Consider the following 15,379-nt stretch of genomic DNA (forward strand, 5'->3'; position numbering starts at 1 on the left):
CTTTGCATATACTTTCACTAGTCATTGTGCCAAAGATGCTCAGACAACAAACTAATTGAGCCCTTTGACTGCGGCAGATATCATTTAACTATTATCTTAAGCTGCTCTTAATTCAGTTCATTTCCAGCTGAGGCCCCTGAGTCATTTGACTGAAGAATCTATGCCAAAATTATTACACGGAAATAGATGCTTAAGGTGTTGGCAGTCACAGGACATACCGACATCAAAAGTTTAATTACCACGTGTTAATGAACACTCATATGATGTCATACGCCTCAGAAGGTGCTTTCAATGACAACCTCCCTGAATTGATGTCACCCTTAGTTGGTATTTAGTGCACCCTAGCGGCCACAAGGACGGAGCACAGAAGGGGTAAAAGATGTTCAATATTTTTTTTTGTGAGTGACACAAGAAAAGAAGGGGTCGTGACCACAGCTTAGGTCAGCTTTTCATGTGTCACAAATCCTCTCCAATAACCTTTGGGTGCTTGTAGCTGTGGGTCCACCCCCTCCAGGGGGGACACACTGTACCTTTCAACTATTTTTACTAGTTGGTATATGCATATGTATCCTATACATAGACCTATATATTCTCTTAGCACCAGCAAACATTATAGTCCGCTGTGTTGTCTCGGTCCTTATTTTATAAAAGTGCGGGTCATAAAACCATAAGACCATAAAAAAGCACTGAAGATGTAATCAAGTACCTATTCACATCCTCTTTTAACAGTTGACAAACCAAAATGTTTTAACATTCACAGGCTGAGTCAGATACTGCATAATCCATGCAGATACCACTTGAAAGAAGGGTCACCAAGTTAGCTAGTAATGTACTGCAGACACAATGGCCATGATATTCAAGTGCCGCAGTTATTGCAGAGGAAATTAAGCAGCTGCCTGTTTTCTTTGATGTAGTTCAGTCTAATTTTGGTCACCTGTGTGAATAATTTTACACACATATCGCCACATAGACTTACTTAACAATATCATTAGTCAAAGTATACAGCTACACTAAGGTTCAGTTGAATTTCCTGGTAAGGTTAATGTAGCAGTGGTGCATTCAATTTTTAACAAGTGATAGAGATGAAAAAAAATTCAATAAAATGACAAGAACTATTAAACAAACTCAAGACAAATGGATACGTAGTGGTGGTGTCAGTGTCACAGAAACATGTTCTGCTGTACACAGGAGCAGAAACTACCCCCCACTAGGGTTTAACCATTAATCCAATTGATTGTTAAACTATTTAAGGATGATGAAGTGATGACCTTATTGGTGAGGGATACAAATGTCCTAGATACTAATAAAACAAAAGAGAGAAAAAATGAGGAATCACATTATCTGGATGTCTTTTCCTTCTTCTTTTTTTTTAACAACAAAGTAAGACAGCATTTCACAGCCAGAGCCCCTGTTCTGTCAAGGTCGTGAGAATCAGCCTTAACAGCTTTTTAGATTTGCAGTGGGTGGCAGCACCTCCTCTATTTGCATTGGCAACTTTGGGAGCTTCAGGAATAGAAAGTTAACTTGTTATTTCGATTTATTTGAATATGAAAGGCTTATATGTCACTGATATGATGACTCAGCCACCACCTGCTTGTTAAAATTCGCAAAAAATATCCAGGCTCACTGTGAATGTCTTTATTACACTTAGATCGCCTCAAAGCATGCTGCCTACTTTCAGCCAGGTAGATCAAGGTGTTTGGGTGACTTTGTCAACAATTTCAAATTCTGTCAGTGCAACAACTCTAAATGATGAGAATATATATTAACAGACTCTCAGTGCATATAAAAAACATTCAACCTCATTGAGTATGTTGTTTTTTTTCTCCATATTTTTGTACTCAAAGAGATGTTAACCCTGAGCTGTGCTTAGGTCTGCTTGGAATTTGCCTTTTTATTCATTGTGTAGTCTCAAACATGACTGACCAAAAGCTGGACCAGGCAGATAAAGGAACACCTGTACAACGATTCAGCTGAAACCTCTTGACTCTACTGGCAGAGAGAACCAGAACAGTATTTTATTTTTGTAATCAAATTATTCTGTACTTGGGGTCTAGGGAGACTACGGTCTCTTTTGATCACTGGTGTAAGAAAGACATTCACATGTTCAGATAGTTAGTTTGCTAGTGTTGAAACTGCACATTAATAGCAGAAACCTAAGAATTTGTTGTTTTAGCACTTTATTGTGAAGGTACGAAAAATCAATAAATAAAATAATAAACACTTGTTTGTGCGAAACACATTTGGCCAGTTCCATAGAGGTAAGATGAGCCCATGCCTGTTTTCCATGTGTCTTTTTCTTTTACGTTGCTTGATCTTGGGAAAAGGCCTAATAAATAAAGTTTGTGAATTTTTTTCACTTGAATAAAAATATGTCCACTGTTGAGCTGCGAGGATCATTACCTTGTCAATATACACAAAATACACTGGGTCAAGCTGTAATAAAAAAGGAATTTACCCAAATTCACACTTAACATCGAACAGTGTGGTGCAAAAAAACAGAAAACAAACTAAGTAAATAAATAAAAATCAGATGCTAATACTCAGTTTCCTTTGATCCATCGCTGTACAGTGGCTGATAGTTCAAAATGATCTCTCAATCTACAAATCTATGGACTCTGCACCACTACAGGCAATGTTTTTTTTTTCTTTTAAAAAGAGTATTTTAAATATAAAATGTGTCTCAGCATTATGGAAAAAACATGTCACAATCAAAAAGCAGTGCACTCTGGCTCAAACTCTGCACCAGATCTGGTCACAATCCCAGTTTGATTATTATTGTTCACTGCCTTTGTGGATCCTCCTTTAGCACTGCCCAGTCCCACCTCCTCAATCACTTGGTAACAATAGCAGCAGGCGCTGAACCCTGCATCCGACCCACACAGGAGGGAGGAATGATGACTAATAGTCTGCAACAGAGTTTGCCTCGACTCATATTGTTGCCTTGAATTGAGACAGATAACTGTCCTGGTCTCAGCTGTAGAGAAGAGCCACTGGGTCTCAGTTGGGTGTGAGGTTTTCAGATGTGAGGTGGTGATGATGGTGAAAAATCTATGAATTACTGGCAGCATTCTCATTACTAGGCGAGCTGGGGGAGGATGAAGAGGAAGAAGAGGGAGAGAAGTTCATTCCTGATAACCCTGGTGGGTCTGTGGCTGTATTCTGTCCACTAAGACTCTTTCTGCATACAGGACACGTATCGTGCTGTCGGAAACAAGCATAAGCACTAGATTATTGAGTAAATCAATAAATCAACAAAGTTGCATGACTTTGATACAATCTAACATTTTTACTTTCAAGTATAATCGAACTACACCATGCGCAATTACTGAAGACGCTCCAATTCACATTTGATTGCCACCTGAATAGTAGCCTGGTTCCAAATCCTGAATTGCTAGACATTTTAACGATCTGTTCAGCAATTCATATACTGCAGGACTGGTGACAGCTGTTTCCCCCCAGTTAGAGCAATCCAGGCTTAGTAAGCTACTTAAATTTATGAAAAAAAGCAATAGAAAATTATTGTGATCATCATTTTTTTCGATCTGGGACATCATTAACAGAAATACACACCTGTTCCAGCCACGGTACTATGCAGTCATTGTGAAACAAATGATTACATGGCAGTTGTCTAACACTCTCCTCAACGCTGTAGTCTTCTTTGCACACAGGACACTCTAAACCAGCACCTGCACAAACAGAAAAAGACATACTGTCTTTGTGTGTGTGTGTATCTGTGTGCATGACCTAAAGTCACATGCATCAGCTGCATTGAAACTGCGATCACACCAATCCTGTTTATTTGATTTTATGCAGTGTTGTGCAGTTCAAGGTTAAATTGAAGCACATCACTGTCACTACAAAACAACATGAGGTACTTATACACTTCATGGTGGAAATGTCCAGCACTCAGCTGGGACCACACGTTGATTTACTGACAGATGTCTTCTTGTTACAAAGAAAGGACTGTTATTGAAAAGGCTTAAAGGCTGCGGTGACACATGAGCATGTGCAGAGCCTGTAAAAAGAACAACAATAAAGAAAGAACTTTTCTAATAAAGAACTCAAAAAATAAACAGAGTTGCTTCTGGTGAAGACTGTAAGTAACTAAGTGAGAACTCGACTTACCCACATGTTCATCTGTGATGGAGATGGTGGGTAAACTCTTTATCCTCTCTCTGTCTGCAGGAGGAGGACCTGTGTTCTCAAACTGGTTCAGTAACTAAGAGGGGAAAAAAACAGAATCCCAGTTCTATACAAGGGCAGGGTTTTTGTTTTTTTTTTTTTTGCAGATGACATGTTTATGTAATTCCCTTCTCATATGTCTATAAACTATTTGTCTGATTTAAAGGATGAATCCTTCACTAAGTTCGATTTTCCAGCTATAGAGGTACACTCTTGCAAAAAGAGCACAAAAGGCATTCTATGGCTATGGAGCCTTGTATCATTATGTTGCTATATAATAAATGTAGATATTCTTAGTAAAGCTGTATTAATTATAATATAGTAAATAGAACCATTCCCTAGAATCCACTGAAAAACCTGTTGGGAACACAGGAGGCACCTAGCTGGTAAGCACTTTTATTCCCAGTGCAATTAAAAAAGAAAAGACTTCTAGTACCTGTGTAATAATGGCATCGAGACCATTGGCACCCCAGGCATAGTCCATTGGATTGGAATGTAGCATACCCCTGTAAAACAATAGAGTAGTTACAAACTGTTGACGTAAGTAAATAAGGGACACAAAACAATAAAACAAACATGCTTACCATGGTCCCATCCCAATATTTGGCATGGCTGTAGGTGCTATGATTCCATTTACTAACTGCTGGATAATTCTGTATCAGAAAAAATTACACACACAAAAAAAAAAAACAATTTTAACAAGCACCTGCTTAATGAAACTGATTAATTACTTTCCTGGCCAAACTGCACAAAGGGAAAATGTCTCTGAAAATACCTATACTGTTATCTCAGAAATATATTACTACTTGGTACAGCTGGTAATACTACATGTTTGCTGTTCAGTATTTACAGGACAAGCAGGTCTTTGCAATCAGTATAGTATTATTGGATGTTCTGTTTTATGAAACAGGAAAAAAAAATTGTCTACCTGATATAAGAAGCAGATTTTACTCACATGAAGTTTATACATTTGTTTCTGCACCTTCGAATGTCCCACAATATCCTCCCACACACACTCCACTACTGAAAAAGTCTCACCCCTCTAATGTGGGAACTCCTTCATGGCGCGTACCCTGTCTTCGAGGAACATGTCGACCCCGTGGTTGCCGTGCACTGTATCGTTGTCTCGACGCCATTTCCCGTTCTCTTCTGTTTTCTGTCTCTCGGTTGTCCTCAGCGGACAGTCGCGTTCGAAAGTCAAAGTTTTCATCAAAAATTCCAAGGGTAAATGGACCGTACCCAGAGGGAAACGTGAATAAGTGGTGATCCATGTTCTAATTAAAAAGACAGAAGCAATGTCACATCATGATGCAATGTACACTTTCTTTTTTCTACATACGCTGATTTATTGAGTCCCACTGACCTCAAAAGCTGGGCGATTCTGATCGCTGGTGGAGAATATGGATGTAGACCCATTTTCAGTACTGTGTGAACACAATAGTGAATACAGGGAAAAGAAAAGGCTCCAAAATGTACTTAGTTCCATCCATCCATCCATCATCTCTACCTGCTTATTCCTAATTAGGGTCACAGGGATCTGCTGGAGCCTATCCCAGCTCTCTTTGGGTGAAAGGCAGGGGTACACCCTGCACAGGTCACCAGTCCATCACAGGGCCCCATAGAGACAAACAACCTCACACACTCACACTCACTCCTATGGGCAATTTAGAGTCACCAATCAACCTGACATACATGTTTTTGGACTGTGGAAGGAAACCAGGGTACCTGGAGAAAACCCACACAAGCACAGGGAGAACATGCAGACTCCACACAGAAAGGTCCCTGCTGGGTTTCAAACCAGGAACCTTCTTGCTGTGAGGCAACAGTGCTAACCACTATATCACTGTGCTTCCCAATCCACTTACTTATTACTTCAATACATGACACACACACACACACACACACACACACACACACACACACACACACACACACACACACACACACACGCACACAGTAATACTCCATACCTTCCTTCTTCAGGTAATTCCTCAATGAAGCCAGATTCACAGCGTGGACAAGTGTAGTCCTGCAGTTAAAATATAAACACGAATGCAAATGCAAATTCAGTGTTTATTCGGTGCATCTACCTTAAAGAAATGCACAAATTCTATAACCCTGCATAACATCCTGCCCTCATTGGTGTTATAAAGTTTAGTTTTAGAACAGTATTAATTCACATTTATGGTGTTGCTGCTGAATTGTATTGTGGTAGACAGAAACAAAGTCTGTGAAATACAGATTATGTGAATGCACCAGATAAGGCTGATCAGTGCCATTCACCACCATGAATAATACACTGAGCATTTCTGATTACTGAATATAGTTTAATAAGAGTTAAACAGCCATAACTCTTACTTTAACGTCAAGAAGCTTCCCATGGCAGACTGGCAGACAGGCTGTCTGTCACATTAGGAACATTAAGCAGAAGTTTTACTTCTCCTTGAGCTGCAACCACAGTGGGCTAACATCAGGCAGTGTGAAAGACAGCTTACTGTCACTGCTACTGTAAAATGAAAAGCAAAATCTGCGGATTTAAACGGTACCACTATGAGACCTGTCAATCTATCGCCTTCACTGTGATACATGTGAAATCATGTCTCGATCACAAGATCAGATCGTGGGTGTACCCACCAACTTAATCACCACCACTTCACTGTCACTGTGTGTAACGTCGCTGCCTCTGGGCTTCACTAACTGGCGGAGCAATGAGACTGGTTGTGCGCCACAAACACGCTCAAACATAAATCTGTAACAGGGCCCCAAAATTAGATCATATCCTTCAATTAGTCAAATATTTCTCTTACCGGTAAACGCGGACTAATCTCTGCTGAACACCGGTGACAAAAAAACCGGCAGGGCCGTGGAGGAGCTTCAGCCATTTCTAAGCAGGAGACTTGATCGTAGGTGCGGACGGGAAGCAGCAAGGGACAAGAAAGCCTAATTTTTTCAACGGTAAAGACGAGTAGAAGAAGAAGACTTCCGATTTAATATATTTTCTACAATAAAAGCACAAGTTAAACATTTAACAAACACCAATGAAGAAATGATTTTTGATTTTGTTATATTGTATTTACAATAAAATACAAAAAAAATGTCCCCAGTCTTGGTAGAAAGATCATGACATGCACTCATTTGCAGCCATAACACCGTTGTGCTGAGATGTTCCTAAATTCAGTGCACATAGCAAAGTTTCTGCAAAAATTACTTAAAACTTTAGTATGATGTGGAAGTGTTATGTTTGTGATATATTTAGTATGCTATATACATCTGTAGAATCTGATGCAATTGATCACAAGTTCACATTTTGAAACTTGAAACTGTCAGAGAGATAATATTCTAAGTATGTTTTATTCAGTCCTGACCTGTTTACATAAATGACAGGTATACAATTGTCATATCACTGTGTATAATAATATTATTGTACATCATTAGTGCCAACATATTATAAACTTCAACAAGGTACGGATTATTGAAAAGTTGTTGTATTCTGGATAGCATGACACTGTGCATGGGGGGAAATATACAATTATGTTTACTCAAAATGTTCGTACAGGAAAAACTGCTGACATGATACGATGTCAAAGGAGGTCTTTAGAAGTAATTTCATGGACTGTCTGTAAATATTAATTGTATATTTGACTTTTTGTTTATGTAATTGTTAAGACGTGCACCATGCTGATAAATATCTTGCCTTTGCGTAAAAATTTCAGTCTTTTAGTCAGTGCCCGAGATTTTGTAGATTTGTAGACCTGTCTGTGGGTTAAAATAAGGCTTTTATTGTGGACAAACTATGACCGGAACTCGTGTACTTATTATTGCTAGCGGACTCAGCTTTCCATTTAGCAGCGAAAGGCCTTATTTCAGGCCGTCAGCGCAGTATTGAAATATATATATATATTACATCTGCTACGACTATGGAGTCAAGCGATGCGGGTAAATCTTTACAGTAAATGTGACTAAGATGAAGCCGCTGCCCTTAAACGTTTAGTTGGTTAACGTTAGCTAAGTTACTTAGCTTACGTAGCGTGATTAGGGCCGGAGCTAGCTAGCTGTCCGGTTAGCTAAACTAGTTAGCAAATAAAACAAACTGCATTATATTTGCTAAATTAAACAAATCCCCATATTTTCTAAAATGTATAACCCTTAATATCCACACTTATTTGAATTATTGGCTCTTGTTTAACAGCAGTTAGAAATCGTTTTGTTCGTTGATGCGCCTAAATAACGTTAACGTTATACTGCAGTGATATAACATTAGCTAGCGTTACAAATAATTGCATAATATTTATATACCCAAATTTCAAAAGGAGTATGTTAGTCAGCAAATATCTCAAATGCTCCACAGCTGTAACTGCATGTTGTCATATTTCCCTTTTGTCCTTATTAGGGCGAGGGGGGTGGAAGCCGAAGTCTGTCCAGCCACAGAAAAACAAGATGAACATGAATATTCTTCGTCAAGAGAAGCTTATAGCTCAAAAGAAGAAGGAGATTGAAGCTAGAATGGCAGAGCAAGCAAAATTGAAGGTGGAAACCACTAACAAACCCCAGGCTCCCAGGTACCAGTGCACTCACAAGCCTGCAAATATATGCAACATTAAACTAATGAGATTTACTTTATTATATATATTTTTTTAATTACTTTTAATCACAGTATCTCCCTTACTGCTATATACAATTGTAATACAAGATGTTTTATATTGATTTGCATTAATATTGATTTATTACAATAGTTCTCCCAGTCCTCAAGGAGCATCCTCAAACAAGTTTGCAAATGATGGAAGTTTCTTAGAGAAGTTCATGAAGATGCAAAAAGAGAAGTCCAACAATGTGTCTGGTTAGTATCCTAATCATCACAGTTTTGATTAAGGAGTGTTTTCATGTTTTTTTCCTTGTGACAAGTATAGATCTGTGATGCTATATAGTGAAATTTAGTTTAGCAACAGGAACAGTGGAACATAGAAAATTATCTGTGACCTTGTTGTTTTGGCTTGTGTAAAAGACCGATAAAGAGGGATCCTTGACAGCAGTACAGTTTGTTTGTGGTAGAGATTTTTTAAGAAGGCACCCTGACCCAGTGTAACTACATTGGAATATTATGACAGGACCCTGAACATAACCTTTTTTGCCAAACTGCATGCCAAAATGTTGAGAAAGAACAATTTATTGCAGCAATACAGCATTTAACTGAAAGCTACTTTTTAAAAAAAAAAATGTCCTGTTTCATACTCTTACTTTCTAGGTCCTACAAATGATACCAAATCTCTCGCAACATCAACTTTATCACCAGGAGGAAGCACACTTCAAAAAAAGAGCATCCTGGTTGGCAAGCGACCTGGCCTTGGAGTCAGTAGCATGCTCAGTCAGTTCAAGAGCTACTCACAGTCCAAGAAGAATGTTGTTCTCAGCCAGAGGCCAAGTGTGTTTTGTTCTCCAGATGAGGAAGATGAGGAGGAAGAGGCTGATTATCCCAGATTCTTAGAGATGAAAGGTAATTCAAGGCCTGTGTTTTTCATTGTTTCTCTGGACAACTCCATGGCTTGGACATTTCAGTGCATCTTCTGGGTACTCCCTGGGCACAGTTGCCTTGTGACAGGCATTTTATCGTAGGTACACTTATGGTAAATGTACTCATAGACTGCTTAAAGTCTCTCCCCCAGAGGACACAGACACCAGACTCATTATCGACAAGATGGCCTCTTTTGTGGCAGAAGGGGGACCTGAGTTGGAGAGGAAAGCCAAGGAGGACTACAAGGACAATCCTGTTTTCTCGTAAGTTCGAAGGACATTGTAGTTTATCTGAATTTTGTTTACTTGTACAGTATTTTCACATGTATCTGTTTTCAACTGTTGTCCTTGCTTTTCAGATTTTTATATGATAAGAGCAGCATGGAGCATCTCTACTACAAAAAACGAGTTGCAGAATTGAGAAAGGACTTACTAAGAGCTGACAGTGTATCAGATAATGGTAAGATTGACTTTGTCTTTTATCTCTTTTTTTGTCTTTGAGGTCTTTAAATGTAACTCTATTATTGACAGACATATCATCAGGTGAATTTTAAAAAGAAATATCTGTATACTGGCTTTTAAGACCAAACCATCATACAAAAGTAATTTCAAGTCAAGGTACGAACCTGGATCTACAACTGCTTGGCTTCTTATTTTACACTGTATAATTACAGGCCACGCCCTCTTTAGATTATACCTTATTCTCTTGTGTTTTAACAAATCATATATGTTTTTGAATTGGTATTTGAAAGTTGCAACCAGAATATTACTCTTTGTAATTTGTCATATGTCCTACTTTGTCCATATTGATCACTGCCAATGCAATGTATGTAGTGAATCCACTCTGAGTGTTATTTTTTATTATAGTAAAATCCTCACATCCATACAGTTCCCCATTCAGCACACCTGTTACTTGCTCCTCCTCCTCCCTCCTTCCTCTTCTTATCCCCTATTGGCTCTAGACTGGTGGTGTGTGAGAGCCAGTTGAATACGGTACAGTAGTAGAGTGTGAATTGAGTCCCAGTACTGATAGACTGCTTAAAGTCTCCCCCCCAGTGGACGCGGAAACCCAGCAGGTGGCTGAGAAGCTCGCCAAGTTTGTGGCAGAGGGTGGTGCTGAGGTGGAAGCCATTGCTGCTGAGCGCAACCGTGACAACCCTGCTTTCAGGTCAGTCACTTTATATGTGACTGTGACTTGTAACAATTTTTTAAAAGCTTCATTTATTTGGTTATTTTGCTGTCATGAACCTTCAATAAAATATCTTCTGTCTCTTGTTCAGTTTTATATATGATCACCAAAGTCCAGGATACCGCTTCTACAAAGAGAAATTACAGGAGTATCTTGCTGCAGCCTCCCAGGGCTCTTCAAATCCCACAACAGAGTCAAGGACAGATGATCAGCAACCAGCTGCACCACCATTACAAGAAAACCCTCTACCGTTGAAGCCAGCAATTCTACCCCACATTCAGGAGTCAGAAACCCCACCTGTCAAACGGAAAAGAAAGAGCAGATGGGGGTCAGAAGATGACAAAGTCGAGCTACCCGTTCCTCCGATCGTTGTTGCGCAGGATATGAATGTTCAAGACACGCCTGCTCTCTCTGGTACATGAACTTGTGTTTCACATATATGTACTGTAAATATGCATGCTAGCACTTGTGGGACATGAAATTATTTACCATGAAACTTCAATTTAACGCAACTCCTTAATAAGATAGTATCATTATGTTTTTTTTCTGCTATCAAATCTTTTCCGACAGTAATCGTAATATGCATTTTGTAAGAGTCGCAGAAGACACTTTAACTATTGTAAAGAAATTTGAATTATTGTCATTTTAGATTTTATTTTAAAATCAGATGATCCAATAAATAATTGTTTAAAATGTTAATTTATGGTGATGTCTGTTACAGACCAGGAGTTGAGAGGTCTGGGTTATAAGAAGGGGAAGCCTCTTGGTCTGGTTGGAGTGACAGAACTATCTGAGGACCAGAAAAGACAACTCAAAGAACAACAAGAGGTCACCTAAATATATTTATAAAATGAAAGTGATATTGCCACGTTTATAACCACATTTTCTCACCTCGTTGTTTTTAATTTTATATTCGTTTTAGAACAGTCAATATTAGGAGGCTCTGTAATGTATCAATGCTGTATGTGTTCCTTTATCTGTATGTGTCTTTTTTTTTTCACATGTTGCAGATGCAAGAGATGTATGGCATGATCATGAAACACAAGCGTGCTATGGCAGAAATGCAGGTGATGTGGGAGAAGGCGATGAAAGAACATCAACATGAATACGACAGCGATGAAGAAGTTGACCAGCAGATTGGCACCTGGGAGCATCGTCTTCGAAAGATGGAAATGGAAAAGACGCGTGGTAAGGAAGATCTTCGTTGATGCCTGTTAATCTATTTTCTCCAAGTGATTAGTTCAATCCTTGCTGTAAAGTTATTTTCTTTTTTTTCCAGAGTGGGCAGAATCTCTGACAGAAATGGGTAAAGGGAAACACTTTATTGGGGACTTCTTGCCTCCTGAGGAGCTGGATAAGTTCATGGAGACTTTTAAGGCACTTAAGGTCAGTTTTCTGACAAATGAACGTGTTCTCCAGCCTAATTAGTTAAGATTTTTCCTTTACCAGCTACTAAAATTAACTATATCCAAACATGGTGATTAAGCAAAGTCTTTTAGTTAAAGGAGGAGGCACTGTTACAGCATCCCAAAGGTCGTGGGATTTTTGTTTAAAGGTCTACACTGGTTTTAAACATTTTTACCAAGTCTCTTAGCCATTAAGTGTCTGCTTTTCAACTGGACGTCTGTGCAGAGTTTAATAAGGCTGGGGTCAGTTGGAAATGTCTGTAAACATAACTCTGTTTTCAAGCTGCTTATTCTGTTCAAAGGAACTATAGCAGCAGCCAGCAGAGCAACTGAAGGTTCTTCTGAGGAATTCACAGGAGGCAACTATAATTACCACTTGTTTATTTGAAACTCTAACTCAATTTGGCACTATTGTGGAAACCACAGTTTTTTATTGGTTCCTAGTTAGAAAACAGCAAAACATCTCACTGGAGATTCGTATATAATGCAAATCCAATGTTACAGTCATGGGAAGTCATTAGAAAGTCAGCAGGTACATAAGTATGTAACTGCTTTTATTTGTTTAGACTTAAATGGTATGCTGTGTGACATTTATTTTTCCCCTCTCTGGGGAAAAAAAAAAACTTTAATTGCAGTAGCACAAGTTTAAGTTTTTGCAGGTTGAATTTAGTGAAGACCAACAATGTAATGTGGTGACCACTCAGCCCTGCTGTACTAAACAGACTTCGATAATGTGCAATGTTTTTCTCCCAGATAAATCAGCTAAATAATGGAAGAAATTCTTTCCTCACCTTTGCCAAATTAGTACTAATACATTCCACCAGCCTCCTCTGTGTGTTCAGGTTTGTGCATGTGATTGGTTCAATGAGCGTTGGACATTTTGTCTTCTTTTAATTTCTATAGGGAGAGACTTATTTTGTGTAACATTTTAATTAAGATTATAGTAGGTTGAAAATATTATTGGAGAGGCTGAAATGGCACACCTAAACAACTTTATTGTTTTTTCACTTGCAGGAGGGCCGGGACCCAGACTACTCAGAATACAAAGAGTTTAAGTTAACAGTAGAGAATCTTGGTTTCCGAATGCTAATGAAGATGGGCTGGAAGGAAGGTGAAGGCCTCGGCAGTGAAGGACAGGGAATCAAGGCGCCTGTCAACAAGTGAGCATCCATTCTCTTTTTATTTACAGAGTTTGAATTCACTATGATGCTCTGCATGCTGGATTATTTGTAATCCATTTCTCTATACACAGGAAACGTGTACCAATATACGAATTTTATATCAAAATCAGCTCTGTTTATTTTATTTGAGATTGTTACCTCATTGTGTAACTTATCTCATTGGTTTACACTTGGAAATCGGCCATCAATAATTTTTTTATTTATACTTGTATTTTTCTTTGACATATTAAAATGTCTTCTGTGAAAAAGGTATACTATATTATATATCCAATTAGACAGACTCCACCTGTCATATTTTATCTCCACATTACCAGGCAGACATGAAAATGGAAACTAAATTTGGATGTCTGTCCCACTTGTAGGGGAACTACAGCGATGAATGGAGCAGGGTTAGGAATTGATCGTCCTGCTGAGCTCACGAAAAGTGATGATGAGTATGATGCTTTTAGAAAGAGGATGATGCTTGCATACCGTTTCAGGCCCAACCCACTGGTAACATTTCTCTCATATCTCATATTATTGTTAGCTATAAAAACTTGACACTTATTAGTTTTTTTTTTTTGTTTGTTTGTTTTTTTTTATTGAGCTGCTGAGCAACTTAACATGACCAAGTGTCCATTGCTATAATATTGAACTTAATACAGTTTTTTTTTTCTTTCCACAGAATAATCCACGCAGACCATATTATTGATGTAGAGGACTGTTTATACTTCTTCTTGTTTATCATAATTTCATAATCAGTTGTGAAATGGACACTGTTGAACAGTAAAAATTCTGACATTTGAGATGTGTATATGCATGAGTATGAAAGTATTGAAGTTTAAGAGTAGCAGAAACAGTGGTAGAGCCATTATATTTGTTTAATTTGGCTAAAGTGTTGAAACTTTCTTTTAATAATCTAACCTGTTTTATCAAAATTCAATTTAATGCTGAAACAAGTTAAAATATATAAAGACAAACATTGCCTGACTTCCATGATGATGTGATTGTTTTGTGTTGTCACTTTGTCCTCATTCAAACCTTGACTTGACTTTGCATTCCCAATTAAACAACAGTACATGATCTTCTGTATAATTTTTGTATTAATTGTTCTCACTGTTTTCTTCTTTTCATTGTAAGCATTGCTGTTCCCAATAAAAACAAAAGGCCAACTTACTGAAACGTGTCTCACAGATATGACTGCTGTTCACATCTGTGTATTAGGAAAGACACAGGAGCTACTCATTCAATCATGTTGATAATTGCCATCAGTATTAATTCCTATATGGCTCTGGACAGTAATGATTGATTCAGTACAGTTGACAAGGTCCAAACAGCCAGTGGTAAGGAGGGTGAAAGATCAGTGAAATCAGATCTTCAATTTGCCATTCCCCAGGGGGGTTTACACAGGATAAATATAACTCCGAAATCCCAGCTAAGCAAGAGCCTCTCTGGTGTTGGCCACATCATCAGTCAGGAGTAACTTAATCCATAGTACAATATAACCAAGTCTTTGGTTGCTTTGTGGCACTGTGAAGCTTTGAGGTGGATGCAGAGGTCCAAATAATGCCTATTTCTGTTCAGTCTATAAAGTATTTAGAAAGTTCTGGAAATATAATCAAAATATTATCTTAGAAGGCAAAACAGCAAGTTCTGACATGTAAGAAGGCAGAAATAGGGAATGAATATCAACTTTGTTTCAAAACCAAGGATAGTAATCCATTATCAAAGTTGTTGATTAAATGTTCTGTAAATCCCTTAATTTACCACTTGTTTCAGTTGCCACTCATTTGAAAGTGAGACTAAAGAAAAATATGAGACAGCAGGTAAATGTGTTTTTGGCGTGTTTTACTGCGGAAACTAAACTAAAATTAATACGTTGTCAAGCGGTATTGAGCGTCTTCTCCTGGGAATGTTAGTTGTAAATTCCC

General features: G+C 38.3%; 2 protein-coding genes across 4 annotated transcripts; one reads left to right on the forward strand and one right to left on the reverse strand.

Moving 5' to 3' along the window:
• Positions 1-2,163: 2,163 nt before the first annotated feature.
• Positions 2,164-7,105, reverse strand: rnf126 (ring finger protein 126). 2 transcript variants are annotated; one of them, XM_026312595.1, is made up of 9 exons: positions 6,993-7,105; positions 6,156-6,214; positions 5,549-5,609; positions 5,224-5,459; positions 4,770-4,838; positions 4,622-4,691; positions 4,129-4,222; positions 3,574-3,689; positions 2,164-3,088 (listed from the first exon to the last, which is right to left on the reverse strand). In XM_026312595.1, exons 1-9 carry the CDS (start codon positions 7,065-7,067, stop codon positions 3,080-3,082), a joined length of 789 nt encoding a protein of 262 aa, XP_026168380.1. In that variant the 5' UTR covers positions 7,068-7,105; the 3' UTR covers positions 2,164-3,079. The 2 variants fall into 2 exon arrangements, with proteins under 2 accessions (XP_026168380.1, XP_026168379.1); XM_026312594.1 differs by having other exon boundaries at positions 2,164-3,204.
• An 891-nt stretch (positions 7,106-7,996) lies between these two features.
• Positions 7,997-14,630, forward strand: sugp1 (SURP and G patch domain containing 1). Of its 2 annotated transcripts, none has more exons than XM_026314251.1 (14): positions 7,997-8,121; positions 8,576-8,744; positions 8,919-9,022; positions 9,428-9,676; positions 9,834-9,957; positions 10,053-10,153; positions 10,738-10,861; positions 10,974-11,296; positions 11,604-11,710; positions 11,893-12,070; positions 12,162-12,268; positions 13,303-13,448; positions 13,832-13,961; positions 14,134-14,630. In XM_026314251.1, exons 1-14 carry the CDS (start codon positions 8,103-8,105, stop codon positions 14,158-14,160), a joined length of 1,908 nt encoding a protein of 635 aa, XP_026170036.1. In that variant the 5' UTR covers positions 7,997-8,102; the 3' UTR covers positions 14,161-14,630. The 2 variants fall into 2 exon arrangements, with proteins under 2 accessions (XP_026170036.1, XP_026170038.1); XM_026314253.1 differs by having other exon boundaries at positions 9,846-9,957.
• The last annotated feature ends 749 nt before the right edge of the window (positions 14,631-15,379 follow it).

This window comes from Mastacembelus armatus, chromosome 17 (genome assembly GCF_900324485.2).
Source record: "Mastacembelus armatus chromosome 17, fMasArm1.2, whole genome shotgun sequence".
Taxonomy (NCBI): Eukaryota; Metazoa; Chordata; class Actinopteri; order Synbranchiformes; family Mastacembelidae; genus Mastacembelus; species Mastacembelus armatus.